The following is a 19,221-nucleotide window of genomic DNA, read 5'->3' as shown; positions in this document are numbered from 1 at the left end:
TTATACAGTACAAAAAAGCCAATCTGAAAAACTGTTGATGAAACTGAGGTAGAGGCAGAAAACACCTATTAAGAATATGAAAGCCAGTGCTTCTAGATCAGTAATGAGCTATTTAGGAATTTGCTGGCAACCTTTAAATAGTGTTTCATTTTAACAGCAAATGTCAAGTTAGCACTTCTGGCTCAAAAAGACACTGTTCTTAAATAGGCTGGCTCTGAGAAGCTGAGAATAGCGCACCAGGCCCTGGTCCATAGGGTCGCAAAGAGAGGGGCTAAAGCGACCTCGCATGCACAAACTCAGAATACACCCAGCAAAACAGAAATATATTTGTTAAGACATTGGCTTGATAAGTAGGTCCATAGAGATGGGGGAGGTGTTTTTCAGTTTGATTTGTGTTGTCTGTGCAGAAATACTGGATTTTAGAGTGGGAAGAGGGTACCTGAGGGAAAGCTACCGTCCACACGTAGGTTTTTACAGATGAAGAAATTGGGGTCATTTCCTTGAGAAACTGTCCTAACACATTGAAATCTCACGTCTATCAAGAAGGCTCAACACAGAAAGTTTTCCTAAGAAAGTGGTCCACTCTCACAGTGCTGGCTGAGCAGCTATTACACAGGTGTTGTAGTTAGAGAGGGATGATTCAGTGCATGCCACGCACAGGGGCTCTGAGCACGGAACAAGGACCCTGGAGATCGTCTCACGCAGCTTCCTCAGCAAGAGACAGCCCAGAAGAAGCAGCCCCGCCAGAGTCCATGTCAGAGGGGCACGGGTGTCCCCATGGTGGCGCCGTGGTGTTTGGGGGCCAGGTGCCCCATTGTGGAGTGCTGCCATGTAGGTTATAGGGAGTTCAGCAGCAGCCCTAGTCAGCAGCAATCCCCCAGCATGACAGCCAGAAGCTTCCCAAAACAGTGCCAGATGTCCTCAGGGAAGAGAGGGAAAACAAACTGTCCCCAGCTGGGAACCACTGGATTAGAAACTGGCATAACCAATAAATAGATCCCTCAGCTCCCCAACCTGGCGTTCTCTCATCATGGATTACTTGTTTTCAAATAAATCTTTCAGAATTAGGAAGAACTGATTAAATCAATGCATTGTCATCATTAATATTGATTACATGTCAAATCATGTTACTAACATGCTCTTAAGACTAAGTCCTAAAAATATGAATTAATTGCATTTACCCATCTAATTGTGTGTGCCTGGCACAAGTATAAACACATTTGCATTTACATACACATAAGACTAAAAGTAGGCAACTATGAGTGTCTTGGTTTTTGGTTGGGCAAAGAATAATGATGTCATGTTAAAAGACACTTCAGGGAGAAATCTCTCTACAAATGATAACATTTCTTACCACTGTTAGGCAAATTCACTACATGTTGTACCTAAATATAGATCATTGCTTTTTTTTTTTTTTTTAATTAACAAGAAGGAACATCACTGTCAAACTGTTTAATCATCTTATTATAAAGATAAGAAACTCAGTTCAAAGAGCTGAGGTTTCCTAAAATAGTACTTCAGAACCATTCCAGATTTCTTCTTAAATGCAGCTGAGAAAAATCAGGTGTGAAAATTCATAGGACACACAGGTTCTACAATCAGTGGCAGCTGCTGATTTCAGTGGCTGATTTCCTGCTAACTATCATATTCCAACATTACCTGTTTCTCTTTTTCCGGTGCTCTCTGTTAGAATTTTCTGATTCACTACCACTGCTTGTGTTACAGCGTGAGCGTGACCTGAAAAGAAAATAAGAGGAAAAAAAACCATAGTTATGACAAATGAAAAATTCCAGAAAGGTTCATGTAGGTTCTTCAGAATTAATTTTGCAATCAAATTACCAATTCAAACATAAGTAGTTGTCACAGCCCTCTCCCAATCAGTTTCTCAGTTCAGCTAGCCATCTGAATGTCTACAGAAATGTGGAAGCAGACTAAAGTAAATGTCACCATGCTCCTAGAAAGGACCACAGAATGAAGTGCTTTCAACAGAACTCTGAGGTAGAAAAGCTGTAAGTCCCTGGGGTGGATGAAATATGGACTCAAAGTCCTGTCAAACCCCTACCCCCACGAAGAGAGGGAGAGCTTATTTCCACCCCCCTTGAATCTGTGCTGGTCCTACGACTGATTTTTCCAACAGAAGGAGGTGGAAGGGATACTCTGCCAGTTCCAGGACTATCGCTTAACAGAGCTGGCAGCTTCTGCTTCTTCCCAGCCACCTAGGTTAACCGGGTACAGAGATCATGGAGAGAGAGTTCCCAGGCGGACAGCCATTCTGCCAGGGGCCAGTTAAACTAGCTAACAAACTGCCGCTCAATCAATAGAATCATATAAGACATATACGGTTGTTGTTATATCCAACCACCCAGGTCTGGATGGTTTTACTGTAGCCAGAGATAAGCGAGGGACTTCCCGGACAGCCCAGTGGTCAAGACTCCATGCTTCCACTGCAGGGGGAAATGGGTTCGATCCCTGGTCAGGGAACTAAGATCCCAAGTGCCACTGTGTGGTGTGGCCAAAAAGAAAAACTGAAAGAAAGAGAATAGAAAAGAAAAAAAGAAAGAGAGAGATAATGGAGATAGCTCCTCTAAGACAAAAAGGAGCAGGAAAAAAAGAGAGAGAAACTCCTAAAGATGTTAAGGAATGGAAGACTGAGAACCAGTTGCAGCCAAAATTGTTATTTCAAAGTTTAAAAAATTGCAATATCCTTAAAGCAGCCACTAATAAAACCAAACATTTCCCACACTCTCGCCTCAGGTCTGAGCTGTGCTGACCTGCTAAGCCCTTTCCCTCTCCCTCGACCCTCCTTCCCTCTTGGCTTTTTTACCTCCTCCTTTGCTTTAGATCTGAATCTTCACCACTGTTATGGGCTTTCCTATGGGGTGGGGGGGTGGGGGTAAGAAAAAAGAATTCATTCAGGAGGACAGAAAGCATACCAGAATGAGTTCTACTTCAGTTAATGCACACTGCACAGTCATCCATTCACGTCAGTCACCAAACACATGAGTCACACATACAGGCCCAGCTCTACAACAGATCCCAGAAACGATACCAGTTGGCCTCAAGAAGCCATCAGGCTAGCAGGGGCTACAAACAGTCCATAAGTAATTATGCACACTTATCTGTGTCTGTAATTATCTATTAAGTAATTAACAGATATAACAGTAATTATCTGTTAAGTTCCACTCATCCAATAACAGAGTTCAACTGTAGCGCCCAGATCTGCAATTGAAACAGAGCACTAACCTACTTAGGCCCACCAAATCTAACCTGCCTCACTTGCTTTTAGTTGATTTTAAACTAACCACTCCCTAGCTTCCTTATGGATAACACCTCTGATGTATGGGTCACTATAGTAATGGTTGCTTACATTGTTTTTCAGGAATGTGGAGTTAGTTCTTGCCCAGTTCAAACTGGTTGAAACCACTGACCATTCAACCGGCCCCGCGTGAGTATCAGACGGATGATCTTTTGATGCTAGAGGGCCAAAACCTCTACCCTCAGAACACACTAACTCTGCCATTTTCTGAACAGTTGCCATGAAGAACCATGAAGCTCGACCACTCTTGCAGAAACCACCGAGTACCTCCCTCTTCTTACCTCAGTCACCTCTCCCCACGCCTCACAGACCCTTCCTCTTTATCCTATAAATATTCCTAAATCTGATCTTCAGGGAGACAAGTTTTAGATTTGTTCTCCCATCAACTTGCTTGGTTATCTTGTGAATAAATGATTTCCCTGCTGCAAACCTTGGCATTTCAATGTCTGGCTTGCTGCAAGTTAGGCAAACAAACTCAATTCCATAACACAATCTACCAGGCCAAGTTCTGCCATAATCTGATGTCAGCTCCCACCTGAATGCCCTTTCCAACATCCCAGCCTCCACGTCCCTTGTCATCTTCCCCAAGGACCTCTTTACTGCAACTCAGCAACCCTATCAGGGTCACACTTTGGACTTTATTATCTGTAACCACCTGCAAAAACCTTGCTCTCTAACCTCAGTCTCCTCTCCTTCCTGAAGACCACTTCCTATTTACCTTCAAACAGCTTCAGTGGGGCACCCTGTTAAATGTGTGAGTTCTGTAGTCCTGAATGTGAATCCCGTCCCATCTGATGATAAGCAGTGTGATTTAAACACAAGACTTCTCTCCTGAGCCTCAGTTTGAATAGTACTTCCCACACAGGGTTGTTACGGCTTCCCTGGTGGCTCAGAGGTTAGAGCATCTGCCTGCAATGCGGGAGACCTGGGTTCGATTCCTGGGTTGGGAAAGTCCCCTGGAGAAGGAAATGGCAACCCACTCCAGTGTTCTTGCCTGGAGAATCCCATGGACAGGGGGAGCCTGGTGGGCTACAGTCCACGGGGTCGCAAAGAGTCGGACATGACTGAGCAACTTCACTTCACTTCACTTCAATTCACACAGGGTTGTTATGAGGATAAAATGAATCAATATATTTAAAATGCACACAGTAGGGCCTGGCCCACTCTAAGCACTCAATAAATGTTGGCTACTACCATTGTTGCTTCTTCAATGACTTCCATTCTACCTTTCTGTGACCTCAGTAGTACTGTCTGTCTATCAAACTTGCAACTTTCTGTCAGCTAACTTTTATTTCCTGCCTGACTCAGTTTGGATTTTCATCATCACAATAAGATGTATGCCAATACTTGAAACTTCCTCTGATTGTGTTTTTTTGTTCAGTCTTTATGACAAAACTCCAAAGTGGGTGAATCCAACTCTCCAGGTTCTTTGGGCCAGCCCTCAAAAGCTGGCAAGCAGTGCTAGATGAGGTTACATAAAAAGGCATGTTAACTACACCACAAATCCATGTGCATACTCTCAGATCTACAACATGGCCCAGCAATCCTACCACCCTTCTCTGATCTAAGAACTCTCAGGTTCTTCAAAGCGCTTTCAACCTCCTTTCACCTGGCAGCGCTCTGACTCACTGCACCGCGGCTGCAGCAAATGACTGTGTGTTCTCCTTCCAAAGCAAAAAGTAGCGAGCCATTGGATGGGAACTCTTTCCTTTTCCTGTTACCCCAAATAGAACTCACCCACGTCACCCTCTCTTGTGCGGAAGTGCCCCTACAACTAAGGTCAACCCGCTCAGCTGTGCTGTGCGGCCCCCGCTGCCTTTTACCTCCTCGGCGACTGCCATTAACCACGTCTTGTCTCTCACTTATGTTCACCGTGTCCTCAGAGCCGAGTCTCTTTCCCAGCCTTTCACATTCCCAAGTCTCTCCTGCTCAAACATACACACAGCTACTTTGACTCCACATCCCCCGCGACTTTCTGCCCAGTCTCTCTCCTCTCCTTCAAGCCACACTTCTTGAGCGAGGCCTCTTTCTTGCTTTTGGGCTCCATGTCCTTATCCTTTGTTACGTGTGCCTTTCCGATCTAGGCAGGGCAGACGTGACTCTTTTAACGCCACATCCACAACTTTCATTCTCCCACCTTCCCAACATAATTATATCAAATAACATAATGTTGATAGAACTGTTCATTGTAAACACAATTACATAACTATTGTTCACAGATGACTGATCTAAACAGTGTTTTAGGAATACAATTTCTTGTATAGGTTTAAATTTTCCTTAGAGATGGTAACTGCCTAGTTTTCTACTTAAGCTGCTTGCTTAGTTTTCCTCGTACTTCTCACTAATACTGTATCCCATCTCTGAGAGGGCTGCACAACTCGTCCTGAGATGGATAAATACACAGATAATCTGCACGTTCCATGTAAATCCCTTCTGGAGCACTCTGCCCCCCTACTCACACTGGACAGTTTGCTGTCTAGCACTGCTGCATAGATGGCCCTTCACCCTGAGCCACGGAATTTCTTTTGCACCTTTGATGAATCCCATAGTCTTAGGTCTCATGGCCTCTTGTCATGACAGCTATATATTCATATACACACACACACACATATATATACATACTCATATTTAAGACACTTCAGTCATGTCTGACTCTTTGCAACACTATGTACCGTAGCCTGCCAGGCTCCTCTGTCCATGGGATTCTCTAGGCAAGAATACCAAAGTGGGTCACCACGCCCTCCTCCAGGGGACCTTCCTGACCTAGGGACTGAACCCGTGTCTCTTACGTCTCGTGCATTGGCAGGTGAGTTCTTTACCACTAGCGCCACCTGGGAAGCCCATTCACACTATATATATATATATATATATATCTCAGTTCAGTTCAGTCGCTCAGTCGTGTCCAACTCTTTGCAACCACATGAACTGCAGCACACCAGGCCTCCCTGGCCATCACCAACTCACAGAGTTTACTCAAACTCATTTCCATTGGGTCAGTGATGCCATACAACCATCTCATCCTCTGTCGTCCCCTTCTCCTCCCACCTTCAATCTTTCCCAGCATCAGGGTCTTTTCCAATGAGTCAGCTCTTCGCATCAGGTAGCCAAAGTACTGGAGTTTCAGCTTCAGCATCAGTCCTTCCAATGAACACCCAGGACTGATCTCCTTCAGGATAGACTGGTTGGGTCTCCTTGCAGTTCAAGGGACTTTCAAGAGTCTTTTCCAACACCACAGATCAAAAGCATCCGTTCTTCGGTGCTCAGCTTTCTTTATAGTCCAACTCTCACATCCATACATGACTACTAGAAAAACCATAGCCCTGACTAGATAGACCTTTGTTGGCAAAGTAATGTCTCTGCTTTTGAATATGCTATCTAGGTTGGTCATAACTTTCCTTCCAAGGAGTAAGCGTCTTTTAATTTCATGGCTGCAGTCACCATTCTGCAGTGATTTTGGAACTCAAAAAAATAAAGTCTCTTACTGTCTCCACTGTTTCCTCATCTATTTGCCATGAAGTGATGGGACCAGATGCCATGATCTTCGTTTTCTGAGTGTTGAGCTTTAAGCCAATTTTTTCACTCTCCTCTTTCACTTTCATCAAGAGGCTCTTTAGTTTTTCTTTGCTTTCTGCCATAAAGGTGGTGTCATCTGTGTATCTGAGGTTATTGATATTTCTCCCAGCAATCTTGATTCCAGCTTGTGCTTCATCCAGCCCAGCATTTCTCACGATGTACTCTGCATAGAGGTTAAATAAGTAGAGTGACAATATACAGCCTTGACGTACTCCTTTCCTGATTTGGAACCAGTCTGGTGTTCCATGTCCAGTTCTAACTGTTGCTTCCTGACCTGCATACAGATTTCTCAAGAGGCAGGTCAGGTGGTCTGGTATTCCCATCTCTTTGAGAATTTTCCACAGTTTGTTGTGATTCACACAGTCAAAGGTTTTGGTGTAGTCAATAAAGCAGAAGTAGATGTTTTTCTGGAACTCTCTTGCTTTTTCCATGATCCAGCGGATGTTGGTAATTTGATCTCTGGTTCCTCTGCCTTTTCTAAAACCAGCTTGAACATCTGGAAGTTGACGGTTCACGTATTGTTGAAGTCTGGCTTGGAGAATTTTAAGCATTACTTTACTAGCGTGCGAGATGAGTACAACTGTGCAGTAGTTTGAGCATTCTGTGTGTGTATATATATATGCACATATATATGTATGTGTGTGTACACTAAATATACACAATATATTATATCTGTGCACAAATACATGTATATATATTTTTGAGAATGAAATTTCTGACCATGTCTTCTTTATACACATATACTTTGGTTTATCTGGGCACAGAATCCTAAATTGAAACTAATCTTTCTTCAGCATTTGGAGGCTATGACTCATTATCTTCTTTCCCTGCTTTTGCTGTGAAGCAGTCCAAGTCCATCATATTTATTTGTCATGATCTGTGATTTTTCCTCTCACAGTTTCCTTCCTGATGCCAATTTTTTAAAATTCTCTCTTGACTATAATGTTTTAATGATCTTGGTATGGATCTTACTTTTCAATTTTCTATGCCAAATGCTCAGTGGGTTCTGTCTATGTATAAAGTTAAACCATTCCAATCTGGGATACCTTCTTATATTGTTTCTTTAATAGTTTCCTTTCTTGTAATTTTTGGGTTTTTTCCCTCAGAAATTTCATTAGTCAAATGACTGATATTCAGGTTTGATCATAATAATCCTTATTTCCATGGATTTGTTTTGGTTCTACTTTGGGGAAGATTTCCTTAATTTATCTTCCAATTATTTGAAGTTCTACCCCACAAATTTAAAAGCTAAAAACTCTTATTCACTCTTTCAATACCACAGTTTCTACTTTTCTAAAAGTAATAAGTATATATTTTTTAGAAAATTTTGTTTCTTATACTGTCTCTATTTCCTGCGAGTTCCCCCCATACATACTCCTAATTCTTGGCTCAGTCTCTGTCTTTCCAAAGAGAAGCTATCCCCAAATGCTGGGTGATTATTCAGACACTGAAAAGACTGGACCCCTCTGGATGGTGCAGTGCATGGTAACAGACAGCCTCACTGCACTGCAGAGTTAATATGGGAAGTCTCGCCATTTCACTCGAGAATCTTTTGAAAGTTCCTATCAGTAGACCTTTTCCCTAATATCTTTCCATATCTTATAGGGAGAGTCTCTACTCTCATGCCTAGGAGATAGAAGCCTGGCTTCTAGCATTCTGGGAATGAGGACTTCAGTTCAGTTCAGTCACACAGTAGTGTCTGATTATTTGTGATCCCATCAATTGTAGCATGCCAGGCTTCCCTATCCACCTCACCAACTCCTGGAGCCTGCTCAAACTCATGCCCATCGAGTCGGTGATGCCATCCAACCATCTCATCCTCTGTCATCCCCTTCTCCTCCTGCCTTCAATCTTTCCCAACATCAGGGCCTTTTCCAATAAGTCAGTTCTTCCTATTAGGTGGCCAACGTATCGGAGTTTCAGCTTCAGCATCAGTCCTTCCAATGAACATTCATGACTGATCTCCTTTAAGATGGATTGGTTGGATCTCCTTGCAGTCCAAGGGACTCTTAAGACTCTTTGCCAACACCACAGTTCAAAAGCATCAATGTCTTCAGTGCTCAGCTTTCTTTATAGTCCAGTTCTCACATCCATACATGACTACTGGAAAAACCATAGCTTTGACTAGACGGATCTTTGTTAGCAAAGTAATGTCTCTGCTTTTTAATATGCTATCTAGGTTGGTCATAACTTTTCCTCCAAGGAGCAAGCATCTTTCAATTTCATGGTTGCAGTCATGATCTTCAGTGATTTTGGAGCCCAAGAAAATAAAGTCTGTCATTGTTTCCATTGTTTCCCCATCTATTTGCCATGGAGTGATGGGACTGGATGCCATGATCTTTAGTTTTCTGACTGCTGAGTTTTAAGCCAATGTTTTCCCTCTCCTCTTTCACTTTCATCAAGAGGCTCTTTAGCTCCTCTTCACTTTCTGCCATAAAGGTGGTGTCATCTGTGTATCTGAGGTTACTGATATTTCTCCCAGCAATCTTAATTCCAGATCGTGCTTCATCCAGCATCTCGCAAGATGTACTCTGGATAGAAATTAAATAAGCAGGGTGATAATACACAGCCTTGAAGTACTCCTTTCCCAATTTTGTGCCAGTATGTTGTTCCATGATTTTTCACGTAGATATAATATCTCTGTCTCTTTTACAAGTTAACCCTCTTCAACTAAGGCAAATAAATGCTGAAGTTTCCCACAGCTCTGTCATTGCCTTGTCTTTGCACTCTATCTATAGTATCTATCTAGACAACCTCAACTCCATTTCATATTTCAACTAACATCTGTAAGAAATCTATATTTCAGTCCAGATAGCCAATCTAGCTCCTGACTTATATCAAACAATCCATGTAAATCCCTCACTTGGACTTCTCAATGGTACAACAAATTCAACTTATCAACAACCAAACTCAGTTTTCCTTTTTAAGCCTGTGATATCCAGGTGATTCTTATTTCAGTGCATCACACCTCCATCCATGAAATTATACAAGTCTGGCTTTCATCTTGACACCTGTCAATTCCTTCGCCCCTCATTTTGATCTTTCTTGTCCCACACTTTTACCTTTTAAAGGGTCTTAAAACCATCTACTTCCTCCTATCTCCACATCGCCACCTTAGCACAAGTTCCCATCCTCTTTCTCCAGGACCTTGCTGTCTGGCCTATGTCCACCACCACCTTTCCCCCAGAGGCAGCAAGGACCATCTTTACCCAGTAAAAACGCAACTGTGTTATCACTCCCTTAGAAAAACTACCAGAATAATGACTGAAATCCTCAACAAAAGCCAGGTGTCCTATGAGGTCTGACTTCTCTCTCTTCCTTTCTCTCTTTCTCTCCAGGCTCATCTCTAACACATTTCTGTCCTCTCAGTGCTTGACAACACTGACCTTTCAGCCTTTCTATGAATACTCCCCTTCTCTATTCCATCCCAAGGCCCCTACAGGGACTTTCTCTAGTGCTGGTTAACACATGCCTTGCATAGAGACGTCCCCAATAAGCATTTTTGAGTGTGAAAATGGACTAGGGTAAAAATAAACTTGTATTGGCCAGGAAGTATAGAAGCTTTTCTGTTCTAAAACAGGACTGCTTAAACAAGCAGGCTTCAGGGTCTCCATGAACATTGAAAAATTCTATGAAAATTTATGTAGTGGTGGTTTAGTTGCTAAATTATGTCCGATTCTTGTGACTCCATGGACTGTAGCCTGCAGGCTCCTCTGTCCATGGGATTCTCCAGGCAAGAACACTGGAGTAGTTTGCCATTTCCTTCTCCAGGGGATGTTCACGATCCAGGAATTGAACCCAGGTCTCCTGCATTGTAGGCAGATTCTTTACCAATTGAGCTGCAAAGGAAAATTTACACATGTATTTAATTAAGTACTTCCCCCTCCTCTGGAATGAATCCAACATTTCATCAGGCTCTCAGAGTTTTATCAACCCAAAAGATTAAGGACCAGGGTTCTAGGCTCCACTCGAATTTGATAGATTTATCCATTTAATGACAGACAACTAGCAAAAATACGAAATTTTGATATGTTTTGCAAAACATGTTATTCTGGCCATGCATTGCAAAGTAGAATTTTCCACCATTAAATTTAAGTTCACAATATTCCTCCATGCTGATGACAAATATTCAGTTTTAAATGTCAGAGCTGATTCAGCTATGCAGGGATTTGTGCTCAAGAGCAAGGTAAATACATGTGAAGATACAACAAGACTGAGAAGGACAGGGACAATTACAGTGTATTTAGAGTGGAAAGAACAAAGAATGAGCTCTAGCTGTTGATGCCAACAGCCAGCAATGTCTAGTCTCCTCAAATCCACATGCCCAATAAGAGCCCTTTCCAGTACCACACAGAATCAGACAGAGGCCCCGATGCTCAGACAAAAAGATCCTCTACTCTATAAAATCAAAAGTGTCTTTCCTCTGGATGGTACCCATGAAAGGATCCTGTGTCCACTCACCACAATTATGTCTCTGTATTGCACAGGAAGCCAGCAGAAACTGTATCCAATATGAACATTATTAAGTCTGGATTTGGGAATGTGTGTGCTCCCAAGTATTTCAAGCAATCAGTTTAGGAAAAAAATACAACAAATTTTGATATGTAATGTAAAAACTTGATAAATTCACTTCTAAACATTAAAATCAAAATGACCATCTGCTCAGTGTGTGTATTTTATTTAGGGACTGCTGAAAAAGTACACTAATAATTTAGGGTGAGAACCTATAAAAACCTATCTATTAACAATAACCATACCATCACAGATTCTTAAAATATTTAGTAATTCCCACTCCCCACAACTCCTCAATACACATATACAAACAAACGCGCTTTATAGTGTTTCCCAGTGATGTTGACTTGTTTTTTAAGTGTTCTCCAAGTTGAACCAATTGCTGGAAGTGAAAGGAGAGCAGAAAATCTATTCCCCTGCCTGTTTTAAATGATGACTCATTAGCCCTGCCTTTTTCAGACATACAGACGTGGACCCAAATTCTGGATGTGTGCAAGGAATAGTTACTCTTTTCTCCTCAAGCCTGTTTTCGCATCTATAAAAGTGAGATAATAATGCCGGGCCAGGTATTTTTCCATTGGTACTCAGTCCCATCCAAACCTAGTTGTAGTCTCCCATGTATTGCCAAGACGAGAGACCTGAAAATTACATCTTCCTAGGCTTCTTCACCACTCAGGTGCTCAGGTGAGACTTGAAGGCAGGAGAAAAAAGGAGGCAATTTTGCTTCTGGCAGCACCTGCAGCACTTACTGTTGCATTCCCCAAAAGTGAGGCTTCCACAGCATTAGACGTGGTGCTACCTTCTAAAGCAGCTGCAGCAAGTCTTTCCTACAGTGGTGGTGCCCCCAGCGGTGTCAGCGCCAAGCACAGGCTCCCAGGGGCCAGCTCCAAGGCAGAAGCAGCTTTGAATCTTTGGGTGACTTCCCCATCTTTCCCGCTGCTCTTGCAGCCCAGGGGCAGCACAGCATCCAGGCCACAGACTCTTGGTCTTTTTGTTCCTTCAGTCCTGCTCACACCTGTGCACTGATCCCTGCCTTAATCCCTCTCTGCTGGAAAGGCTTAGTGACTGAGAGATACATTATGTCAACTTCCGTAGGGTACCATGAGGTTGAAACGAGATAATACATAGCTAGTAAACTGCTCAGTACTTGGAACATGGTGCATGCCAGCTATTTTTCCATTATTCTGTCTAATCATCATGGCTCCCCCTTCTCAGTCCTGCTGGGTGAAGATGATGACCTTTCTTTTCTTAACTTTCAAAGAATTTTGGTGAAGTGGACCTGGTTTGAGAAAGTTATGGATGAAGACTCTAGGAAACTGGCAGAAGCAGAAGGAATCAAGCAGGGATGGATCAGCAAGTGAGTATAAACAAAGGGCAGAGAAAAGAGGTGCACCTCTGCTTTCTAAATCCACAGTGCATACGAAAAGAATCTTGGTGGTTATCTGAAAACATGACTGGAACATCTCATAATTTGGTTATTGTCATTGTTATTCAGTTGCTAAATTGTGTCCGACTCTTCATGATCCCATGGACTGCAACACACCAGGCTCCTCTGTCCTCCACTATCTCCTGGAGCTTGCTTGAATTCATGTCCCTTTAGCTGGTGATGCTATCTATTCATCTCATAATTATAAGTCACATAAAATACCACTCATGTAGGCACCCAAAGTAAAACAGTCCCCATCAGATAGAAATAAAGTGAATTTCACTAGTAAGTGATTTCTAGGTCTTCCTCTTTTGGACCTGTCATATTGCCCAGCCTGCTTTGCAGAGAGGGTTCAAAACCGCTATATAGGAATTTTTCTTTTTTTTATTAAGCACAAACACACAAGTATATTTATATGAACAATCTGACCTGCTGGGTAAAATGTAACAAGACTCATTTTCTCTCTTCTTAAAAGGGGTTTTACTGAAGTTTAAGCAACAATATCAGGCTTGAGAGCCAATAATTCAGCCTCACCTAAGAGATATCTCTCTAAACATAATCTTGTCTTCCCAGTTCAGTTCAGTCGCTCAGATGTGTCCGACTCTTTGCAACTCCATGGACTGCAGTATGCCAGGCTTCCCTGTCCACCACCAACTCCCAGAGCTTGCTCAAACTCACATCCATCAAATTAGTGATGCCATCCAACAATCTCACCCTCTGTCGTCCCCGTCTACTCCCCCTTTCGATCCTTCCCAGCATCAGGGTCTTTTCCAAGGAGTCAGTTCTTCGCATCAGGTGGCCAAAGTGTTGGCGTTTCAGCTTCAACATCAGTCCTACCTATGAATATTCAGGCCTGACTTCCTTTAGGATGGACTGGTTGGATCTCCTTGCAGTCCAAGGGACTCTCAAAGGGCTTCTCCAACATCACAGTTCACCAACATCACAGTTCAAAAGCATCAGTTCTTCGGTGCTCAGCTTCCTTTATAGTCCAACTCTCATATCCATACATGATTACTGGAAAAACCATAGCTTTGACTAGACGGACCTTTGTTGGCAAAGTAATGTCTCCAACATTAAATGCTTAAATATTAAATGCTTTTCCATATGCTGTCTAGGTTGGTCACAGCTTTTCTTCCAAAGAGCAAGCATCTTTTAATTTCATGGCTATAGTCACCATCTGCAGTGATTTTGGAGCTCAAAAAAATAAAGTCTATCACTGTTTCCATTGTTTCCCCATCTATTTGCCATGAAGTGATGGGACTGGATGCCATGATCTTAGTTTTCGGAACGTTGAGCTTTAAGCCAACTTTTTCACTCTCCTCTTTCACTTTCATCAAGAGGCTCTTTAATTCTTCTTCACTTTCTGCCATAAAGGTGGTATTATCTGTGTATCTGAGGTTATTGATATTTCTCCTGGCAATCTTGATTCCAGCTTGTGCTTCATCCAGCCCAGCATTTCGCATGATGTACTCTGCATATAAGTTAAAAAAGCAGGGTGACAATATACAACATTAACGTACTCCTTTTCCTATTTGGGACCAGTCTGTTCCATGTCCAGTTCTAACTGTTGCTTCTTGACCTGCATACAGATTTCTCAGGAGACAGGTCAGGTGGTCTGGTATTCCCATCTCTTTCACAATTTTCCAGTTTGTTGTGATCCACACAGTCAAAGGCTTTGGTATAGTCAATAAAGCAGAAACAGATGTTTTTCTGGAACTCTTTTGCGTTTTTGATGATCCAGCGGATGTTGGCAATTTGATCTCTGATTCCTCTGCCTTTCTAAATCCAGCTTGAACATCTGGAAGTTCACGGTTCACGTACTGTTGGAGCCTGGCTTGGAGAATTTTGATAAATTTTTTACTTTGCTAGCATGTGAGATGAGTGCAATTGTGCAGTAGTTTGAGCATTCTTTGGCATTGCCCTTCTTTGGGATTGGAATGAAAACTGACCTTTTCCAGTCCTGTGGCCACTGCTGTTTTCCAAATTTGCTGGCATATTGAGTGTAGCACTTTCACAGCATCATCTTTTAGGATTTGAAATAGCTCAACTGGAATTCTATCACCTCCACTAGCTTTGTTTGTAGTAATGCTTCCTAAGGCCCACTTGACTTCACATTCCAGGATGTCTGGCTCTAGGTGAGTGATCACACCATCATGGTTATCTGGGTCATGAAGATGTTTTTGGGGTCATTAAGGTCTTGTCTTCTCAGGTAAAAACATTTAAATCTTTTACATATTAATGTATATCATTAATCCAATACATATTACATATACATATTATATCTACAATATATTTTCAAAATATTATACATATTTTTAAAATTTTAGTCTTATCTACAATACAGAGAGTAAGTTCCCATCAATATTTCATGAAATCATCCTCTGAAATGCTGGCTTTTTAAGAGAAATACTTCAGGACCTCTAGCTTATTTCATCTCAAAGAAACAAAAAACAACAACAACAAAATTCAGAAGCTCTCTGTTATCGTGAGGGGACAAACAGTCATGACACTATGAGAGCAACCTGGTTAAACTGCGCCTGGGACCTGGAACTGCTGCTGAAAATTTGAAACCGACGGCTGTTCCGCTTACCTCCTCCTGGTGGGCTGCACAGAGTCATTGTCGCTCCCACACGAGGGGTTTCGGCGGCGTGTGTAAGGGAACTTGGGGGATTTCGTGCGGTCGTTGGGGGAGTTATAGAGTCCGCTGGAGTGGAAGAGGAACAGTCAAGGATGTCTGCAGAGGGCCGGGAGGAGCAATACCCTGAGCTGGACCTGGGGAAGGGCTCACCACTGCCCATTGTCTACTTTCAGGGGAATACTGGGTCTTGGGCACTTGCTTCTCTCTCCTGACAAGATGTATTGAAAGAAGAGTAAGATCGAGTAAAATAAATCATGACAGTCTTCACTTTGCAGGAATGGGCTTGTCTCACGACTTCAAAAGAAATGAGCACACACAAATGACGGCAACAGTAACAACAATCTGCGTTTATGGTGAATCTACGCATGCTAGCTGAGGGCTTTACACACATTACCCAGTTTATCTCCAGGTCAACCCTAGTCACGGAAGTACAGTTATTAGACTCATTCAACAGAAAAGAAAACAGAAATACAGAATATTTAGTTAAGCAGCCAAGTACCCGGGAAAGAGGCAGAGTTAGAATCTGAACCATCGTGTGGTCAGACCTGGAACAATCATTCAACTCATCAATTAATTAGGAAGCAGATCTGTCCCTGGTATGGTAATTGTGAGCAAAATTAACTAAATATTTATTTATTTCTAGGAATAAAGGTCCTCTAAATGCACTATTCATCAACGGTAGTTTTCAACTTAAGTTTTAACAAGAATGGTGCAATTGGGGAAATTATCATTAATATGTCATTTCAAGTATCCAAAGGACCACCTAAGCCATCCTCACCACCTTCAGGCAGTTTCTTAGTATATGCAAGTTTTCCTTTCTGTCTTTCCGGGAGAAAGTTTCATGTTAGGACACATCCTGTTGACTTCTACTTCAGAAGTTCTCAGTCATGCTGATTTAGGAATCTGACTGCTTGTCCACAGTTAGTCATCACCAGCCACAAAGCAAATTCCATCGTTTAACAAGCTGCAATTGCCAACACCATTTATACTGTTCTCCTTTATAAAAACAAGGATTCTCTTTACCTCTGGGGGCTGTTTTCTTCCCACGGTGCATGAGATTTACTTCTCTGGGTATCAGGGCTGTTTTCATTCTTTGCTTTCTTAAAGCTTTAATTTAAAAAAACAAACAAACAAAAAAGAGTGGAAAGTAAATTAACTAGAAAATAAAAGAACATTAACTCACATACTTATTTCTTCAGTAAAATTATTTAACAAACGTTTTAAAATATGTGTTTTTATTCATACCTGTGACTCATTCCAGAAAAAAATGTAAAGGGGCTGCCTAAAAAATAATAATAATAATAAACTTTCCAGCTGTACCTTGGGGGTCTCTTTGCCCCTTCTTTCTTTCTTGTTTTACTGCTATAAGTCACCCAAATGCCAAGTCATCAATTGTTAAAAGAAACTTTCTAAAGTCAACCTCCAGTATGAGAAGGGGCTTCCCTGGTAGCTCAGTTGGTAAGGAATCCACCTGCAATGCAGGAGACCCCACTTCAATTCCTGGGTTGGGAAGATTTGCTGGAGAAGGGGTAGGCTACCCACTCCAGTATTCTTGGGCTGCCCTTGTGGCTCAGCTTGTAAAGAAGCCACCTGCAATGAGGGAGACCTGGGTTCAATCCCTGGGTTGGGAGGATCCCATGGAGAAAGGAAAGGCTACCCACACCAGTATTCTGGACTGGAGAATTCTGGCAGGATGAGAAATAGGGGGAACCAGCAAGCCAAAAACACAGGGCTGATAAGAAAGGAAAGTTGAGTATTCTGGCTCATGTGGCTGGCTCCCTCTCTCAGCAGTGGTCAGAGACTGCTGGCTTTGGCTCTGGGTCTGAATTTGTGCAGGCCGGTCAGCTCTGGGCAGGTTCAGGCCGCCCAAACTGACCTTCTCTGCCCCCAGCTTCCGCCATATCTTGGCTTCATCCTTCCAAATCAGAATGACTTTCAAATCTTATTTCCTGACCTTGTATCATCTTTCTGTCCTAAGAATATAAATATAACTGAGTTGTTACTCAACCTCAATAAATTATTTTAGAAACACTGGGAGACACAAGGCAGGGGCTCATCAAAAGCCTCCCATCACCAGGGGAGGAGAGAAAGTATGCCACCTCTCACTTCCCTGGGAGCCTCCACTTCAGAAAAAGATAGAGCTACTCAACTCCTAATCCATGTTTAACCCCAGCTTTCTGAGGAATCCTCTATTTAATTGTCCTGGAATATAGTCATAGCAGAGTTCTTTGTAACAGCAAAGAAAGAGGAGAGAAAAAATGACAAGGTCATTTCAAAAAATGCAGATAAACTTGCACCCTAGTATATGATATTCATCTAGGGAGTTATAAAGCCTAAAATATTAGATATTTGACAGAGGCATGTTAAAGAGCACTAGTATTGATAGACGGTAGGTATATTTTATTTACGTTATTCCTAAAAAGATTAAAAAACATTTGGAAGATCAAATTTCTAAAGTAAAACTTTAATTCTGAAAGGAGGAAACGTAATAAATATGGTATGTAGAAAGATACAGTAGAAAGTTTGAGTGTGTTTAGTAAATCAGAGAGAGAAGAGAGAAGGGAGATTGAGCAGTGCAGTAGGGAGATGAAAGAGGGACTGAGACAGCAGCAGGAGAATAATGAAACCTCAGGGGGAAAATTAACTGAATGCAGTCTCTGAGCTGGTTCTCATCTGGAGCTTGAGTGGGCAAATTTGGCAGTCCTTCAGGTATCAGTGCTATCAGCAAGAATGCAGTTGTGGAGTGGACTGCACTCCTTCCATACACTCTAAAAAGGCTTGGGATCTGAACTTCATGCAAGGCGAAGTCTTATGTCAGACTTGCCATAAGCATTCCCTGTACATACAGATTCAGCTGACTCTCCAGCCACAGCGACACGGCTAAGAGAAGCACAGCACACGAAAGCGCATGCCACGCTAGCGTAAAACAGAGAGTGGAAAGCTGCTATAACACGGGGAGCCCAGGCCAGCGCCCTGTGCCCACCTAGAGGGACGGGGTGGCGGGGAGTGGGAGGAAGGCCCGCGGGGAGGCGGTATACTTACGGCTGGTTCTTGCTGTTGTACCGCAGAAACCAACACAACATTGGAAAGCAATTATCGACCAATCAAAACAAGAATGCAGAAAGAGAAAAGAGGAAGGAAGTGCATGTGAGAGCAAAGAACTTATCATTCCAGAAAGAGACTCTGTACAGGGAGCGTCCCGTACCCACACAAAAGAAAATGAAGGCAAAACCTTGAGGGAAACACTGCAACTCTGAGAAATTTCATAACTTAGAATTATTTTGCTGAGAAATCATACACTGTATTTCTCCAAGTAGCAACAATCCAGTGGAATGAAAACACCATTATTTACTAACAAAAGATGGAGTAGATGATCTCAGAAGTTTCTCAAGGGCACATATTTCCGACTGCTTGGACGTCTCTACAATGCGTATAGAGTACTCTCTCTACAGAGCTCACTGCATGTGCGACATCCTGTTCCATGAACATAATTGGAGACAGGAAAGAGTGACGCTGGAACCGTGTCTGCACAGAGAACAATGCTGATCTTTCAGGGCAACAATCCACATAATGTATTAAGAGAAGGGCCTTCCGCTGGGGGATGCTTCAGGGAAAACGGATGCAAAAGACCATGACAGCTCTTCACACATATGCAGTCACTGCCTCTGAAACCCTGCGCCTCCGAACGCGATCAGACCTCCTTCCAGGGCCACAGCTGAGTGCACTGCTACAATGAACGCAGCACATTAAGCGTGA

General features: G+C 42.5%; 1 protein-coding gene across 8 annotated transcripts in view; it reads right to left on the bottom strand.

Moving 5' to 3' along the window:
- The window catches only part of EPB41L4A (erythrocyte membrane protein band 4.1 like 4A), a 287,090-nt gene that overhangs the window by 31,051 nt on the left and 236,818 nt on the right, over window positions 1–19,221 (bottom strand). For 3 of the 8 annotated variants that reach the window (XM_060418719.1, XM_027971446.3, XM_060418721.1), the window contains exons 14-17: window positions 16,489–16,572; window positions 15,418–15,531; window positions 2,825–2,872; window positions 1,660–1,737 (exon numbers count right to left, since the gene is read on the bottom strand). In XM_060418719.1, the coding sequence (XP_060274702.1) occupies window positions 1,660–1,737; window positions 2,825–2,872; window positions 15,418–15,531; window positions 16,489–16,572 (324 nt within the window). The remainder of the gene's footprint in view (window positions 1–1,659; window positions 1,738–2,824; window positions 2,873–15,417; window positions 15,532–16,488; window positions 16,573–19,221) is intronic. The other 5 variants (XM_060418720.1, XM_060418722.1, XM_042251957.2 and 2 more) reach the window with 3 other exon arrangements.

The sequence above is a fragment of the Ovis aries genome, chromosome 7 (assembly GCF_016772045.2).
Source record: "Ovis aries strain OAR_USU_Benz2616 breed Rambouillet chromosome 7, ARS-UI_Ramb_v3.0, whole genome shotgun sequence".
NCBI lineage: Eukaryota > Metazoa > Chordata > Mammalia > Artiodactyla > Bovidae > Ovis > Ovis aries.
Note: the sequence above shows the minus strand (reverse complement) of the source record. Positions and strands in the feature narration are given on the sequence as shown.